The sequence below is a fragment of the Pelobates fuscus genome, chromosome 8 (genome assembly GCF_036172605.1).
Source record: "Pelobates fuscus isolate aPelFus1 chromosome 8, aPelFus1.pri, whole genome shotgun sequence".
NCBI lineage: Eukaryota > Metazoa > Chordata > Amphibia > Anura > Pelobatidae > Pelobates > Pelobates fuscus.
The window spans coordinates 180,101,251-180,118,649 of NC_086324.1; the positions used below are offsets into that span (position 1 = coordinate 180,101,251).

At 47.2% G+C, this 17,399-nt stretch overlaps 2 protein-coding genes across 6 annotated transcripts in view; one reads left to right on the top strand and one right to left on the bottom strand.

Moving 5' to 3' along the window:
* The window catches only part of STK36 (serine/threonine kinase 36), a 139,880-nt gene extending 129,532 nt beyond the window's left edge, over positions 1–10,348 (bottom strand). For 2 of the 5 annotated variants that reach the window (XM_063430946.1, XM_063430942.1), the window contains exons 1-2: positions 9,804–9,826; positions 3,392–3,476 (exon numbers count right to left, since the gene is read on the bottom strand). In XM_063430946.1, coding sequence (XP_063287016.1) covers positions 3,392–3,475 — 84 coding nt within the window. In that variant the 5' untranslated portion in view covers position 3,476; positions 9,804–9,826. Of the gene's footprint in view, positions 1–3,391; positions 3,477–6,180; positions 6,219–9,803; positions 9,827–10,303 lie in introns of those variants that run through there. The other 3 variants (XM_063430943.1, XM_063430944.1, XM_063430945.1) reach the window with 3 other exon arrangements.
* A 45-nt stretch (positions 10,349–10,393) lies between these two features.
* RNF25 (ring finger protein 25) overlaps positions 10,394–17,399 on the top strand; it is a 55,320-nt gene continuing 48,314 nt past the window's right edge. The window contains exon 1 of the mRNA XM_063430953.1: positions 10,394–10,434. Within this exon, the coding sequence (XP_063287023.1) occupies positions 10,412–10,434 (23 nt within the window). The 5' untranslated portion in view covers positions 10,394–10,411. The remainder of the gene's footprint in view (positions 10,435–17,399) is intronic.

Consider the following 17,399-nt stretch of genomic DNA (forward strand, 5'->3'; position numbering starts at 1 on the left):
GAAAATAATTACGACGTCGGGAACAGGGAACTATTGGCTATTGTGATGGCTTTTAAAGAATGGAGGTACTTATTAGAGGGATCTAGACACAAAATTTTGGTTATAACTGATCACAAGAATCTCTCCTATATAGCAGATGCTAAAAGATTGCCCTCTCGGCAGGTTAGATGGCCTTTATTTCTTTCACGCTTTCAGTACGTTATTACATATAGGCCTGGTTACCGTAATGTCAAAGCTGATGCTATCTCCCGACAGTACAAACCTTTGGAGTCTATTGCCCCCGCTCCCGAACCCATTGTACCTGCGTCTCAGATAATAGCTGCTACTCGTTTGGTTATTTTGTCTCCTTTCCTTGATAGTATCAAGACATACCAAATCCAAGCACCCTCGGAGACACCTGTTGGTAGACTATACGTGAAAGTAAAAGACAGAAAAAGGTTGTTAGCTTTATTTCACACCGCCAAAACTGCTGGTCATCCGGGGATTACCAAGACGTACAAGGGTCTCCTTCAACAGTTTTGGTGGCCTTCACTTAAACAAGACGTGGTGGATTATGTGCAGGTTTGTCGTGTCTGTACACAGTGTAAGTCGCCTAATGTTAAACCCCGGGGACTCCTGATGCCCCTATCTGTACCCAAGAAACCCTGGACCCACTTATCCATGGATTTTATTGTGGATCTTCCTTCCTCTGATGGACAGACAGTAATTTTGACTGTGACAGATAGGTTCTCTAAAATGGCGCACTTTATTCCGTTTAAGAAACTTCCTTCTGCGGTTCAGTTGGCTCAGGTGTTCGCCAAAGAGGTGTTCCGGTTGCATGGTATACCACTGGATATCGTATCAGACAGGGGTTCTCAATTTGTCTCTCGGTTTTGGAAGGGCTTTTGTGCTGAGATGGGGATCTCCTTGTCGTTTACGTCCTCCTATCATCCACAATCTAATGGAGCTGCTGAACGGGCTAATCAGTCTGTGGAGTTGTATTTACGCTGCTTCACGAATGCACACCAAGACAACTGGTCTCATCTTTTTCCCTGGGCTGAATTCGCCAGGAATACTGTGACACATTCGTCTACTGGCTTAAGTCCTTTTATGGTTGCTTAGGGGTTCCAACCCTCTATCCTTCCCGGTGTATTCTCCGACAAGGGAATGCCCGCTTTGGACGAGCACCTCGCCTCCTTACGGAAGATGTGGGATCAGGTCCATGTTGCTCTCTCTCGTGCAGCGGTTGCTCAGAAGAGATTCGCTGATCGCCGTAGGTGTGCGGCTCCTTCTTATGCTCCGGGTGATAATGTTTGGTTGTCCTCTAGGAATCTCCGCCTCAGGGTTCCCTCGATGAAATTTGCGCCCAGGTTCCTTGGCCCCTATAGGGTATTGCGGAGGGTGAATCCCGTGTCCTACTCCTTCCATGCATGTACCTAACACGTTTCACACCTCCCTTTTGAAGCCTTTGCTCTGTAATCGGTTCTCTGGTCCTCTCGGGCGACCCGATTCCCTCCGCGCGGTCTCTAGTGACGTGTACGAGGTGGCTGCTCTCCTCGATTTTCGTTTTTCTCGGGGTCGGTTGCAGTACCTGGTGGATTGGAAGGGTTACGGTCCTGAGGAGCGGTCTTGGGTTTCTATCTCTGATTTGCACGCACCCTCTTTGGTCCGCTCCTTTCATGCGCGGTTTCCTTTGAAGCCTTTGGCTTCCTGCCTTCCGGGCGGTCCTCGAGGGGGGGTAATGTCAGGGTCCCGCGGGCGGCTGTGAGGGGAGGCTGCAATCCTCTCGCAGCAGTCACCCTCGGTTCCCTCTCCCCTCACCTGTCAGGTCTTCTCTTCTTGACACGCCGCTCGCGTCGTCCTTCCCCCCTCCCAGCGGCAGCATGTATAACGCTGCACGCTGGGAGCCGGCACAATTATCTAAACGCCGGGGTCACTCACGTGACCCGGCGTTAAAGCTACAGCACAGTAATCACAGTGGGAGGTATAGATATCCCCCACGTGTGAATGTTAATTCTGGTTGGAAGTTATCCAATCAGAATTAAGCACAGGATTTAAATACTTACATTTCCTGTCTCTCAGTGCCCTGTTGTGGTCTTTGATTCCTGTATTGCTTTTTGCTCGTGTGTCTCTCTGGTTACCTTATATTTGGCTTGTTATTCCGATTCTCCTGCTTTCTCCATTCCTTTGACCTCGGCTTGTTTCTCGTTCTCCTGTTTTCTGGCTCCCATTACTTGGCTTGTCTCCTGACTATTCTTAGTGTGCTTAGCCCGGCCATTCTAAGGACCGGTACTGCACCCTTTACTATCTGTGACCTGTTAGCGTGTTAGGTTCCCCGAATCATGACATACGGATTGATTGGTTGTTCTGTAAGACTCTGTGGGCTGTACTATGTTTGTGGATTGGGAATAAAAGAGACTGTATGTGCCAGTACAGTCAGTATCTGCTTAACCGTCAAAGCGAAGTGTCGTCTCGTTATTGGGGGAATTGGATTGTATGCTGACTGCCAGGAGTGTAACCCTTTTGCATGGTTTTTCTGTTCAGATATTTCCAGGGTTCATGTGTTTTCAGGTCGGGAGATTGGTGCTTACAGTAGCTGCTTGTCTATCTGGAAGGGGATTATCGCCTAAACGGTTTTTAACCTCTGGTGAGCAAAACGGTCCGTTACAGAATGTAAGCTCGATTGAGCAGGGTCCTCTTCAACCTATTGTTCCCGTAAGTTTATTTGTAATTGTCCTATTTATAGTTAAATCCAGTCTCATAATATTGTAAAGCGCTACGTTATCTGTTGCCGCTATATAAATGGTAATAATAATAATAATAATAATAACTATAGATGGGGACAACATTGTGAATCATCTAAAATAAAGACAGACACAAATCCTTATAATGCAGGGATGCTTCCGAACACACGTAAATGAAAAATAAACACAAGTAATAGTGCAGGTTTGACTTTGCGGTTTTGTTTTTTCTTTTTCTATGTGCCGTGGAGATATCAAGCATCCTGCATTGTGATTTAAGTGAATCACAATGTAGGTTTTCTCACTCATATAATCTAAACTCGAATCCCAGAACTTCACTCTCATTTCCTTGCTATAATAAGGAAATTGGGGGGTACACCTCAAGAACACCGCGGCTGTGGGAAAAAAAGCCAGGATTCACCAGAAAATTCCAAAATGTAATGTCATAATAACAGAAACAGACTTTTAAAATGTTTACATTAAAAGTATAATTCCCTGTTGATTTCAATCTCCGGTTACCTGCAGTTTTTGAGGATGGTTTATTACTACGTATTGTATGAGCATTCCTGGATGCATGTGAAACAGAGAAATCTCAATATACGAAGATTGTTTACTGTTAAAACACTTTTTATAAAGAATTGTTTGCACCATAAATATTACAATGAACTCACCTCCCCACTGTACTTCTTCCGGCCCTTGTAGACACGTCCAAAGGAACCTTCCCCAATAAGATGTAAAACATGGTATTTGTCCATCCTGCAGAAGCAGACAAGCCCCCATGTAAGATATGTACTGTACATCATGTCCCAGCTACCACACAGATAAGAGACAGACACATCCACTTCACTCATTTGGAACTCATTGCCTATGTACATCTCTCTCATGCACGCTTTGATATCCCCGAACATTTACGGACACTCCATTTGCAATTAAGGGGAATGGTCAAACACAGATTTGCAGTTAATAGATGAAAAATTCAAACTACAATAATCAAGGTGTGAATTTCTCTAAATCCACTATATTTGCCATTTAAAACGCTGTTATTCCTAATTATGAGGGACTCAATGCCATCACATTGTCTGTGTGTCCTAATGTCTGCTTTTAATGTAGCGTTGCCTTTTTGTTTCTTTTATTCCTATATACAATAATGAGAGCCTTGCATGCTGGGGCTCTCTGTAGCTTACAGTGTCTCTTCCCCTATGAAACGGTCTAACACCACTCTGTGGGCTCACTCTGAATGTCACCGACTGTCTCTCACTATGTGGGCTCACTCTGAATGTCACCGACTGTCTCTATCTATGTGGGCTCACTCTGAATGTCACCGACTGTCTCTCACTATGTGGGCTCACTCTGAATGTCACCGACTGTCTCTCACTATGTGGGCTCACTCTGAATGTCACCGACTGTCTCTCACTATGTGGGCTCACTCTGAATGTCACCGACTGTCTCTCACTATGTGGGCTCACTCTGAATGTCACCGACTGTCTCTATCTATGTGGGCTCACTCTGAATGTCACCGACTGTCTCTCACTATGTGGGCTCACTCTGAATGTCACCGACTGTCTCTCACTATGTGGGCTCACTCTGAATGTCACCGACTGTCTCTCACTATGTGGGCTCACTCTGAATGTCACCGACTGTCTCTCACTATGTGGGCTCACTCTGAATGTCACCGACTGTCTCTCACCATGTGGGCTCACTCTGAATGCCCCCGACTGTCTCTCACTATGTGGGCTCACTCTGAATGCCCCCGACTGTCTCTCACTATGTGGGCTCACTCTGAATGCCCCCGACTGTCTCTCCCTTTGTGGGCTCACTCTGAATATCCCCGACTGTCTCTCCCTTTGTGGGCTCACTGTGAATATCCCCGACTGTCTCTCCCTTTGTGGGCTCACTCTGAATGTCCCCGACTGTCTCTCCCTTTGTGGGCTCACACTGAAGGTCACCGACTGGCTCTCACTATGTGGACTCACTCTGAATGTCCCCGACTGTCTCTCACTATGTGGGCTCACTCTGAATATATCCAACTGTCTCTCCCTTTGTGGACTCACTCTGAATGTCCCCGACTGTCTCTCCCTTTGTGGGCTCACTCTGAATGTCCCCGACTGTCTCTCCCTTTGTGGGCTCACTCTGAATGTCCCCGACTGTCTCTCCCTTTGTGGACTCACTCTGAATGTCCCCGACTGTCTCTCACTATGTGGACTCACTCTGAATGTCCCCGACTGTCTCTCACTATGTGGGCTCACTCTGAATATATCCAACTGTCTCTCGCTATGTGGACTCACTCTGAATGTCACCGACTGTCTCTCCCTTTGTGGACTCACTCTGAATGTCCCCGACTGTCTCTCCCTTTGTGGGCTCACTCTGAATGTCCCCGACTGTCTCTCCCTTTGTGGGCTCACTCTGAATGTCCCCGACTGTCCCTCCCTTTGTGGGCTCACTCTGAATGTCCCCGACTGTCCCTCCCTTTGTGGGCTCACTCTGAATGTCCCGACTGTCTCTCTCCCTTTGTGGTCTCACTCTGAATGTCCCCGACTGTCTCTCCCTTTGTGGGCTCACTCTGAATGTCCCCGACTGTCTCTCCCTTTGTGGGCTCACTCTGAATGTCCCCGACTGTCCCTCCCTTTGTGGGCTCACTCTGAATGTCCCCGACTGTCCCTCCCTTTGTGGGCTCACTCTGAATGTCCCGACTGTCTCTCTCCCTTTGTGGTCTCACTCTGAATGTCCCCGACTGTCTCTCCCTTTGTGGACTCACTCTGAATGTCCCGACTGTCCCTCCCTTTGTGGACTCACTCTGAATGTCCCCGACTGTCTCTCTCCCTTTGTGGACTCACTCTGAATGTCCCCGACTGTCTCTCCCTTTGTGGACTCACTCTGAATGTCCCGACTGTCCCTCCCTTTGTGGACTCACTCTGAATGTCCCGACTGTCTCTCCCTTTGTGGGCTCACTCTGAATGTCACCGACTGTCTCTCACTATGTGGGCTCACTCTGAATGTCACCGACTGTCTCTCACTATGTGGACTCACTCTGAATGTCCCCGACTGTCTCTCCCTTTGTGGGCTCACTCTGAATGTCACCGACTGTCTCTCCCTTTGTGGACTCACTCTGAATGTCCCGACTGTCCCTCTCCCTTTGTGGTCTCACTCTGAATGTCCCCGACTGCCCCTCTCTCTTTGTGGTCTCACTCTGAATGTCCCCGACTGTCTCTCTCACTTTGTGGACTCACTCTGAATGTCCCGACTGTCCCTCCCTTTGTGGACTCACTCTGAATGTCACCGACTGTCTCTCACTATGTGGACTCACTCTGAATGTCCCCGACTGTCTCTCACTATGTGGGCTCACTCTGAATGTCCCCGACTGTCTCTCCCTTTGTGGACTCACTCTGAATGTCACCGACTGTCTCTCCCTTTGTGGGCTCACTCTGAATGTCACCGACTGTCTCTCACTATGTGGGCTCACTCTGAATGTCCCCGACTGTCTCTCACTATGTGGACTCACTCTGAATGTCCCGACTGTCTCTCCCTTTGTGGGCTCACTCTGAATGTCACCGACTGTCTCTCACTATGTGGGCTCACTCTGAATGTCCCCGACTGTCCCTCCCTTTGTGGACTCACTCTGAATGTCCCCGACTGTCTCTCCCTTTGTGGGCTCACTCTGAATGTCCCGACTGTCTCTCACTATGTGGACTCACTCTGAATGTCCCCGACTGTCCCTCCCTTTGTGGACTCACTCTGAATGTCACCGACTGTCCCTCCCTTTGTGGACTCACTCTGAATGTCCCGACTGTCTCTCACTATGTGGACTCACTCTGAATGTCCCGACTGTCCCTCTCCCTTTGTGGGCTCACTCTGAATGTCCCCGACTGTCTCTCACTATGTGGGCTCACTCTGAATGTCACCGACTGTCTCTCACTATGTGGGCTCACTCTGAATGTCCCCGACTGTCCCTCCCTTTGTGGACTCACTCTGAATGTCACCGACTGTCCCTCCCTTTGTGGACTCACTCTGAATGTCCCGACTGTCTCTCACTATGTGGACTCACTCTGAATGTCACCGACTGTCTCTCACTATGTGGACTCACTCTGAATGTCACCGACTGTCTCTCACTATGTGGGCTCACTCTGAATGTCCCGACTGTCCCTCTCCCTTTGTGGGCTCACTCTGAATGTCCCCGACTGTCTCTCACTATGTGGGCTCACTCTGAATGTCACCGACTGTCTCTCACTATGTGGGCTCACTCTGAATGTCACCGACTGTCTCTCACTATGTGGGCTCACTCTGAATGTCACCGACTGTCTCTCCCTTTGTGGGCTCACTCTGAATGTCACCGACTGTCTCTCACTATGTGGGCTCACTCTGAATGTCCCCGACTGTCTCTCACTATGTGGGCTCACTCTGAATGTCACCGACTGTCTCTCACTATGTGGGCTCACTCTGAATGTCACCGACTGTCTCTCCCTTTGTGGGCTCACTCTGAATGTCACCGACTGTCTCTCACTATGTGGGCTCACTCTGAATGTCCCCGACTGTCTCTCACTATGTGGGCTCACTCTGAATGTCACCGACTGTCTCTCACTATGTGGGCTCACTCTGAATGTCACCGACTGTCTCTCACTATGTGGGCTCACTCTGAATGTCACCGACTGTCTCTCCCTTTGTGGGCTCACTCTGAATGTCACCGACTGTCTCTCACTATGTGGGCTCACTCTGAATGTCACCGACTGTCTCTCACTATGTGGGCTCACTCTGAATGTCCCCGACTGTCTCTCACTATGTGGGCTCACTCTGAATGTCCCCGACTGTCTCTCACTATGTGGGCTCACTCTGAATGTCCCCGACTGTCTCTCTCCCTTTGTGGTCTCACTCTGAATGTTCCCGACTGTCTCTCCCTTTGTGGGCTCACTCTGAATGTCCCGACTGTCTCTCACTATGTCGTCTCACTCTGAATGTCCCCGACTGTCTCTCTCCCTTTGTGGACTCACTCTGAATGTCCCGACTGTCCCTCCCTTTGTGGACTCACTCTGAATGTCACCGACTGTCTCTCACTATGTGGACTCACTCTGAATGTCCCCGACTGTCTCTCACTATGTGGGCTCACTCTGAATGTCCCCGACTGTCTCTCCCTTTGTGGACTCACTCTGAATGTCCCGACTGTCTCTCCCTTTGTGGGCTCACTCTGAATGTCACCGACTGTCTCTCACTATGTGGGCTCACTCTGAATGTCCCCGACTGTCTCTCACTATGTGGACTCACTCTGAATGTCCCGACTGTCTCTCCCTTTGTGGGCTCACTCTGAATGTCACCGACTGTCTCTCACTATGTGGGCTCACTCTGAATGTCCCCGACTGTCCCTCCCTTTGTGGACTCACTCTGAATGTCCCCGACTGTCTCTCCCTTTGTGGGCTCACTCTGAATGTCCCGACTGTCTCTCACTATGTGGACTCACTCTGAATGTCCCCGACTGTCCCTCCCTTTGTGGACTCACTCTGAATGTCACCGACTGTCCCTCCCTTTGTGGACTCACTCTGAATGTCCCGACTGTCTCTCACTATGTGGACTCACTCTGAATGTCCCGACTGTCCCTCTCCCTTTGTGGGCTCACTCTGAATGTCCCCGACTGTCTCTCACTATGTGGGCTCACTCTGAATGTCACCGACTGTCTCTCACTATGTGGGCTCACTCTGAATGTCCCCGACTGTCCCTCCCTTTGTGGACTCACTCTGAATGTCACCGACTGTCCCTCCCTTTGTGGACTCACTCTGAATGTCCCGACTGTCTCTCACTATGTGGACTCACTCTGAATGTCACCGACTGTCTCTCACTATGTGGACTCACTCTGAATGTCACCGACTGTCTCTCACTATGTGGGCTCACTCTGAATGTCCCGACTGTCCCTCTCCCTTTGTGGGCTCACTCTGAATGTCCCCGACTGTCTCTCACTATGTGGGCTCACTCTGAATGTCACCGACTGTCTCTCACTATGTGGGCTCACTCTGAATGTCACCGACTGTCTCTCACTATGTGGGCTCACTCTGAATGTCACCGACTGTCTCTCCCTTTGTGGGCTCACTCTGAATGTCACCGACTGTCTCTCACTATGTGGGCTCACTCTGAATGTCCCCGACTGTCTCTCACTATGTGGGCTCACTCTGAATGTCACCGACTGTCTCTCACTATGTGGGCTCACTCTGAATGTCCCCGACTGTCTCTCACTATGTGGGCTCACTCTGAATGTCCCCGACTGTCTCTCTCCCTTTGTGGTCTCACTCTGAATGTTCCCGACTGTCTCTCCCTTTGTGGGCTCACTCTGAATGTCCCGACTGTCTCTCACTATGTGGGCTCACTCTGAATATCCCCAACTGTCTCTCACTATGTGGGCTCACTCTGAATGTCCCGACTGTCTCTCACTATGTGGGCTCACTCTGAATATCCCCGACTGTCTCTCCCTTTGTGGGCTCACTCTGAATGTCCCCGACTGTCTCTCCCTTTGTGGGCTCACTCTGAATGTCCCCGACTGTCTCTCACTATGTGGGCTCACTCTGAATATCCCCGACTGTCTCTCCCTTTGTGGGCTCACTGTCAATATCCCCGACTGTCTCTCCCTTTGTGGGCTCACTCTGAATGTCCCGACTGTCTCTCACTATGTGGGCTCACTCTGAATGTCCCCGACTGTCTCTCACTATGTGGACTCACTCTGAATGTCCCCGACTGTCTCTCACTATGTGGACTCACTCTGAATGTCCCCGACTGTCTCTCACTATGTGGACTCACTCTGAATGTCCCCGACTGTCTCTCCCTTTGTGGGCTCACTCTGAATGTCCCCGACTGTCTCTCACTATGTGGGCTCACTCTGAATGTCCCCGACTGTCTCTCACTATGTGGACTCACTCTGAATGTCCCCGACTGTCTCTCACTATGTGGACTCACTCTGAATGTCCCCGACTGTCTCTCCCTTTGTGGGCTCACTCTGAATGTCCCCGACTGTCTCTCACTATGTGGGCTCACTCTGAATGTCCCCGACTGTCTCTCACGATGTGGACTCACTCTGAATGTCCCCGACTGTCTCTCACTATGTGGACTCACACTCAGGGGTCGGTCTGGCTGTCTCTCACTATGTGGGCTCACTCTGAATGTCCCCGACTGTCTCTCACTATGTGGACTCACTCTGAATGTCCCCGACTGTCTCTCACTATGTGGACTCACTCTGAATGTCCCCGACTGTCTCTCACTATGTGGACTCACTCTGAATGTCCCCGACTGTCTCTCCCTTTGTGGGCTCACTCTGAATGTCCCCGACTGTCTCTCACTATGTGGGCTCACTCTGAATGTCCCCGACTGTCTCTCACTATGTGGACTCACTCTGAATGTCCCCGACTGTCTCTCACTATGTGGACTCACTCTGAATGTCCCCGACTGTCTCTCCCTTTGTGGGCTCACTCTGAATGTCCCCGACTGTCTCTCACTATGTGGGCTCACTCTGAATGTCCCCGACTGTCTCTCACGATGTGGACTCACTCTGAATGTCCCCGACTGTCTCTCACTATGTGGACTCACACTCAGGGGTCGGTCTGGCTGTCTCTCACTTATAACCCGCGCAGAAAATCGGTTTCCCACTTCCGGTTTGTTCTGTTTCCTGGCAACCCAGGCGCAGCCTGATGACGTCACCACTGCGAGTAATTTCCGTTGTAAAGATGGCGGAAGGAGGTGGAGAGGGGTGAGAAGCTATGACCGACCGAGAGAGAGAGAGAGAGAGAGAGAGAGAGAGAGAGACAGAGAGAGAGAGAGAGAGAGAGACTGACTGACTGACTGACTGACTGACTGACTGAGAGAGAGACTGACTGACTGACTGAGAGAGAGACTGACTGACTGACTGAGAGAGAGACTGACTGACTGAGAGAGAGACTGACTGACTGACTGAGAGAGAGACTGACTGACTGACTGAGAGAGAGACTGACTGACTGACTGACTGAGAGAGAGACTGACTGACTGACTGAGAGAGAGACTGACTGACTGACTGAGAGAGAGACTGACTGACTGACTGAGAGAGAGACTGACTGACTGACTGAGAGAGAGACTGACTGACTGACTGACTGAGAGAGAGACTGACTGACTGACTGACTGAGAGAGAGACTGACTGACTGACTGAGAGAGAGACTGACTGACTGACTGAGAGAGAGACTGACTGACTGACTGAGAGAGAGACTGACTGACTGACTGAGAGAGAGACTGACTGACTGACTGACTGAGAGAGAGACTGACTGACTGACTGAGAGAGAGACTGACTGACTGACTGAGAGAGAGACTGACTGACTGACTGAGAGAGAGACTGACTGACTGACTGACTGACTGAGAGAGAGACTGACTGACTGACTGAGAGAGAGACTGACTGACTGACTGACTGAGAGAGAGACTGACTGACTGACTGACTGAGAGAGAGACTGACTGACTGACTGACTGAGAGAGAGACTGACTGACTGACTGACTGAGAGAGAGACTGACTGACTGACTGACTGAGAGAGAGACAGTCTCACATGCAGCAATATAACGTTCACTCTCCGTATTGTGTCTGTGTGTAACGTTCACTCTCCGTATTGTGTCTGTGTGTAACGTTCACTCTCCGTATTGTGTCTGTGTGTAACGTTCACTCTCCGTATTCTGTGTGTAACGTTCACTCTCCGTATTGTGTCTGTGTGTAACGTTTGAACTGTATGCATAGGATCTGAGTGCTATTCGGTAGTTTTGTACGCTCAGATCCCAGCTATCTAGGGACACGTTAAATGCCGGTATTATAGTATAATATTGTAAAGTTATGTATTTTTATGCATTTTGTCATTGTCATTTAAAATGGCGTTTAGGCTCTGTCCTGGGAGATAATTGAATTACTTCACAATTATCTCCCGGGCAGAGCAGAGGGTCCTGGGTAATTAAAGGGGAATGGCTATGTGTGTAACTCTGTGATTGGTTGTTACAATGTCCTTGTCACAGTCTCCCATTTGGTCCCCTAGGGGAGTGTCCACCAGGTGGGAGACCTGCATAAATACCGGGCAGGTAGCCCACATTAAAGCAGATCACCTTTCGAGCTTTGTCTCGTTTTTGGGGGAATTAAATCGTATGGTTTGACTATTGGCTGGTTCGGGAGTGTAAACCAATTCGTATGGTTTTTCCCCTTCGTATGTATGGAGTGTTCGTATGTTTGATAGGCTTCATATGGTTCCGGTTCGGGAGTTTGGGAAATTCGTGTGTTTCTCAGTTCGGGAGATTGGTGTTCTACAGTAGCTGCCTGTATCTCTGGAAGGGAAGATCTCCTAAACGGCGGTTTAACCCCCCTTATGGCTGGGGGTGCCGTTACAGACTCTATCAAATATTCTGTACTCTGCCCTTGGGTTTTTACGTCCAAGATGCATTATCTTGCATTTATCCACATTAAATGTCAGTTGCCACAACTCTGACCATTTTTCTAGTTTACCTAAATCATTTGCCATTTGGCTTATCCCTCCTGGAACATCAACCCTGTTACATATCTTAGTATCATCAGCAAAAAGACATACCTTACCATCAAGACCTTCTGCAATATCACTAATAAAAATATTAAAGAGAATGGGTCCAAGTACAGATCCCTGAGGTACCCCACTGGTGACAAGCCCAAGCTTTCAATATACTCCATTGACTACAACCCTCTGTTGCCTGTCACTCAGCTACTGCCTTACCTATTCAACAATATTGGAATCCAAACTTAAATATTGCAGTTTATTGATAAGCCTTCTATGTGCAACAGTGTCAAAAGCCTTACTGAAATCTAGGTAAGCAATGTCTACTGCACCACCCTGATCTATAATTTTAGTTACCCAATCAAAAAAAATCAATAAGATTAGTTTGGCATGATCTCCCTGAAGTAAACCCATGTTGTCTCTGATCTTGAAATCCGTGTGTTTTTAGATGTTCAATAATCCTATCCTTTAACATGGTTTCCATCACTTTCACCACTACTGAAGTAAGGCTTACTGGCCTATAGGTGCCCGACTCCTCCCTATTACCTTGTGAATGGGCACAACATTCGCCAACTTCCAATCTTCTGGGACTACTCCTGTTATCAAAGATTGGTTAAATAAATCTGTTAATGGTTTTGCTAGTACACCACTAAGCTCTTTTAATAGCTTTGGGTGTATTCCATCAGGCCCCATTGGCTTATTTGTCTTTACTTTTGACAGTTGAAATAGAACCTCTTCCTCTGTAAACTCACGTGTAATAAATTACTCATTTATCCTTTTTCTTAACTGAGGTCCCTTTCCTTCATTTTCATCTGTAAATACCAAACAAAAATATTCATTGAGGCAGTCAGCTAGACCTTTTTCCTCTTCTACATACCTTTCGTCTTTTGTTTTTAATCTAACTAATCCTTGTTTTACTTTTCTTTTCTCATTTATGTATCTAAAAAATGTTTTGTCCCCTTTTTTACTGACTGTGCTATTTTCTCTTCTGTGTGTGATTTGGAAGCTCTTATAACTTGCTTAGCCTCTTTCTGCCTAATCTTATAGATCATTCTGTCTTCCTCACTCTGTTTTTTTTTTTTATAATTACTCTCCGTATTGTGTCTGTGTGTAACGTTCACTCTCCGTATTGTGTCTTTGTGTAACGTTCACTCTCCGTATTGTGTCTTTGTGTAACGTTCACTCTCCGTATTGTCTGTGTGTAACGTTCACTCTCCGTATTGTCTGTGTGTAACGTTCACTCTCAGTATTGTCTGTGTGTAACGTTCACTCTCCGTATTGTGTCTTTGTGTAACGTTCACTCTCCGTATTGTCTGTGTGTAACGTTCACTCTCAATATTGTGTCTGTGTGTAACGTTCACTCTCAGTATTGTCTGTGTGTAATGTTCACTCTCAATATTGTGTCTGTGTGTAACGTTCACTCTCCGTATTGTCTTTGTGTAACGTTCACTCTCCGTATTGTCTTTGTGTAACGTTCACTCTCCGTATTGTCTTTGTGTAACGTTCACTCTCCGTATTGTCTTTGTGTAACGTTCACTCTCCGTATTGTCTGTGTGTAACGTTCACTCTCCGTATTGTCTGTGTGTAAAGTTCACTCTCAGTATTGTGTCTGTGTGTAACGTTCACTCTCAGTATTGTGTCTGTGTGTAACGTTCACTGTCAGTATTGTGTCTGTGTGTAACGTTCACTGTCAGTATTGTGTCTGTGTGTAACGTTCACTCTCCGTATTGTGTCTGTGTGTAACGTTCACTCTCAGTATTGGTTCTTATTGCCAACGTTCACTCTCCGTTATTGTTATTATTGCCATTATTATTATTATTGTTATTATTATTGCCATTTATATAGTGCCAACAGGTATTGTCTGTGTGTAATGTTCACTCTCTGTATTGTGTCTGTGTGTAACGTTCACTCTCCGTATTGTCTTTGTGTAACGTTCACTCTCCGTATTGTCTTTGTGTAACGTTCACTCTCCGTATTGTCTTTGTGTAACGTTCACTCTCCGTATTGTCTGTGTGTAACGTTCACTCTCCGTATTGTCTGTGTGTAAAGTTCACTCTCTGTATTGTGTCTGTGTGTAACGTTCACTCTCCGTATTGTCTGTGTGTAACGTTCACTCTCCGTATTGTCTGTGTGTAACGTTCACTCTCCGTATTGTCTGTGTGTAACGTTCACTCTCAGTATTGTGTCTGTGTGTAACGTTCACTCTCCGTATTGTGTCTGTGTGTAACGTTCACTCTCAGTATTGTCTGTGTGTAACGTTCACTCTCCGTATTGTGTCTTTGTGTAACGTTCACTCTCCGTATTGTCTTTGTGTAACGTTCACTCTCCGTATTGTCTGTGTGTAACGTTCACTCTCCGTATTGTCTGTGTGTAACGTTCACTCTCCGTATTGTCTGTGTGTAACGTTCACTCTCCGTATTGTCTGTGTGTAACGTTCACTCTCCGTATTGTCTGTGTGTAACGTTCACTCTCAGTATTGTCTGTGTGTAACGTTCACTCTCCGTATTGTGTCTTTGTGTAACGTTCACTCTCCGTATTGTCTGTGTGTAACGTTCACTCTCAATATTGTGTCTGTGTGTAACGTTCACTCTCAGTATTGTCTGTGTGTAATGTTCACTCTCAATATTGTGTCTGTGTGTAACGTTCACTCTCCGTATTGTCTTTGTGTAACGTTCACTCTCCGTATTGTCTTTGTGTAACGTTCACTCTCCGTATTGTCTTTGTGTAACGTTCACTCTCCGTATTGTCTGTGTGTAACGTTCACTCTCCGTATTGTCTGTGTGTAAAGTTCACTCTCAGTATTGTGTCTGTGTGTAACGTTCACTCTCAGTATTGTGTCTGTGTGTAACGTTCACTCTCAGTATTGTCTGTGTGTAATGTTCACTCTCTGTATTGTGTCTGTGTGTAACGTTCACTCTCCGTATTGTCTTTGTGTAACGTTCACTCTCCGTATTGTCTTTGTGTAACGTTCACTCTCCGTATTGTCTTTGTGTAACGTTCACTCTCCGTATTGTCTGTGTGTAACGTTCACTCTCCGTATTGTCTGTGTGTAAAGTTCACTCTCTGTATTGTGTCTGTGTGTAACGTTCACTCTCCGTATTGTCTGTGTGTAACGTTCACTCTCCGTATTGTCTGTGTGTAACGTTCACTCTCAGTATTGTGTCTGTGTGTAACGTTCACTCTCCGTATTGTGTCTGTGTGTAACGTTCACTCTCCGTATTGTGTCTGTGTGTAACGTTCACTCTCCGTATTGTGTCTGTGTGTAACGTTCACTCTCCGTATTGTGTCTGTGTGTAACGTTCACTCTCGGTATTGTGTGTAACGTATACTCTCTGTATTGTGTGTGTAACGTTCACTCTCCGTATTGTGTGTGTAACGTTCACTCTCCGTATTGTGTGTGTAACGTTCACTCTCCGTATTGTGTGTGTAACGTTCACTCTCCGTATTGTGTGTGTAACGTTCACTCTCCGTATTGTGTGTGTAACGTTCACTCTCCGTATTGTGTGTGTGTGTAACGTTCACTCTCCGTATTGTGTGTGTGTGTAACGTTCACTCTCCGTATTGTGTGTGTGTGTAACGTTCACTCTCCGTATTGTGTGTGTGTGTAACGTTCACTCTCCGTATTGTGTGTGTGTGTAACGTTCACTCTCCGTATTGTGTGTGTGTGTAACGTTCACTCTCCGTATTGTGTGTGTGTGTAACGTTCACTCTCCGTATTGTGTGTGTGTGTAACGTTCACTCTCCGTATTGTGTGTGTGTGTAACGTTCACTCTCCGTATTGTGTGTGTGTGTAACGTTCACTCTCCGTATTGTGTGTGTGTGTAACGTTCACTCTCCGTATTGTGTGTGTGTGTAACGTTCACTCTCCGTATTATGTGTGTGTGTAACGTTCACTCTCTGTATTATGTGTGTGTGTAACGTTCACTCTCTGTATTATGTGTGTGTGTAACGTTCACTCTCTGTATTATGTGTGTGTGTAACGTTCACTCTCTGTATTATGTGTGTGTGTAACGTTCACTCTCCGTATTGTGTGTGTGTGTGTAACGTTCACTCTCCGTATTGTCTGTGTGTAACGTTCACTCTCAGTATTGTGTCTGTGTGTAACGTTCACTCTCCGTATTGTGTCTGTGTGTAACGTTCACTCTCCGTATTGTGTCTGTGTGTAACGTTCACTCTCCGTATTGTCTGTGTGTAACGTTCACTCTCCGTATTGTCTGTGTGTAACGTTCACTCTCCGTATTGTCTGTGTGTAACGTTCACTCTCCGTATTGTCTGTGTGTAACGTTCACTCTCAGTATTGTCTGTGTGTAACGTTCACTCTCAGTATTGTCTGTGTGTAACGTTCACTCTCCGTATTGTGTCTGTGTGTAACGGTCACTCTCCGTATTGCGTCTGTGTGTAACGGTCACTCTCCGTATTGCGTCTGTGTGTAACGGTCACTCTCCGTATTGCGTCTGTGTGTAACGGTCACTCTCCGTATTGCGTCTGTGTGTAACGGTCACTCTCCGTATTGCGTCTGTGTGTAACGGTCACTCTCCGTATTGCGTCTGTGTGTAACGGTCACTCTCCGTATTGCGTCTGTGTGTAACGGTCACTCTCCGTATTGCGTCTGTGTGTAACGGTCACTCTCCGTATTGCGTCTGTGTGTAACGGTCACTCTCCGTATTGCGTCTGTGTGTAACGGTCACTCTCAGTATTGCGTCTGTGTGTAACGGTCACTCTCAGTATTGTGTCTGTGTGTAACGTTTACTCTCCGTATTGTGTCTGTGTGTAACGTTTACTCTCCGTATTGTGTCTGTGTGTAACGTTCACTGTCAGTATTGGTTCTTATTGCCAACGTTCACTCTCTGTTGTTATTATTATTATTATTATTATTATTATTATTATTGCCATTTATATAGTGCCAACAGGTATTGTGTCTGTGTGTAACGTTCACTCTCCGTATTGTGTCTGTGTGTAACGTTCACTCTCCGTATTGTCTGTGTGTAACGTTCACTCTCCGTATTGTGTCTGTGTGTAACATTCACTCTCAGTATTGTCTGTGTCTAACGTTCACTCTCAGTATTGTCTGTGTGTAACGTTCACTCTCAGTATTGTCTGTGTGTAACGTTCACTCTCAGTATTGTCTGTGTGTAACGTTCACTCTCAGTATTGTCTGTGTGTAACGTTCACTCTCAGTATTGTCTGTGTG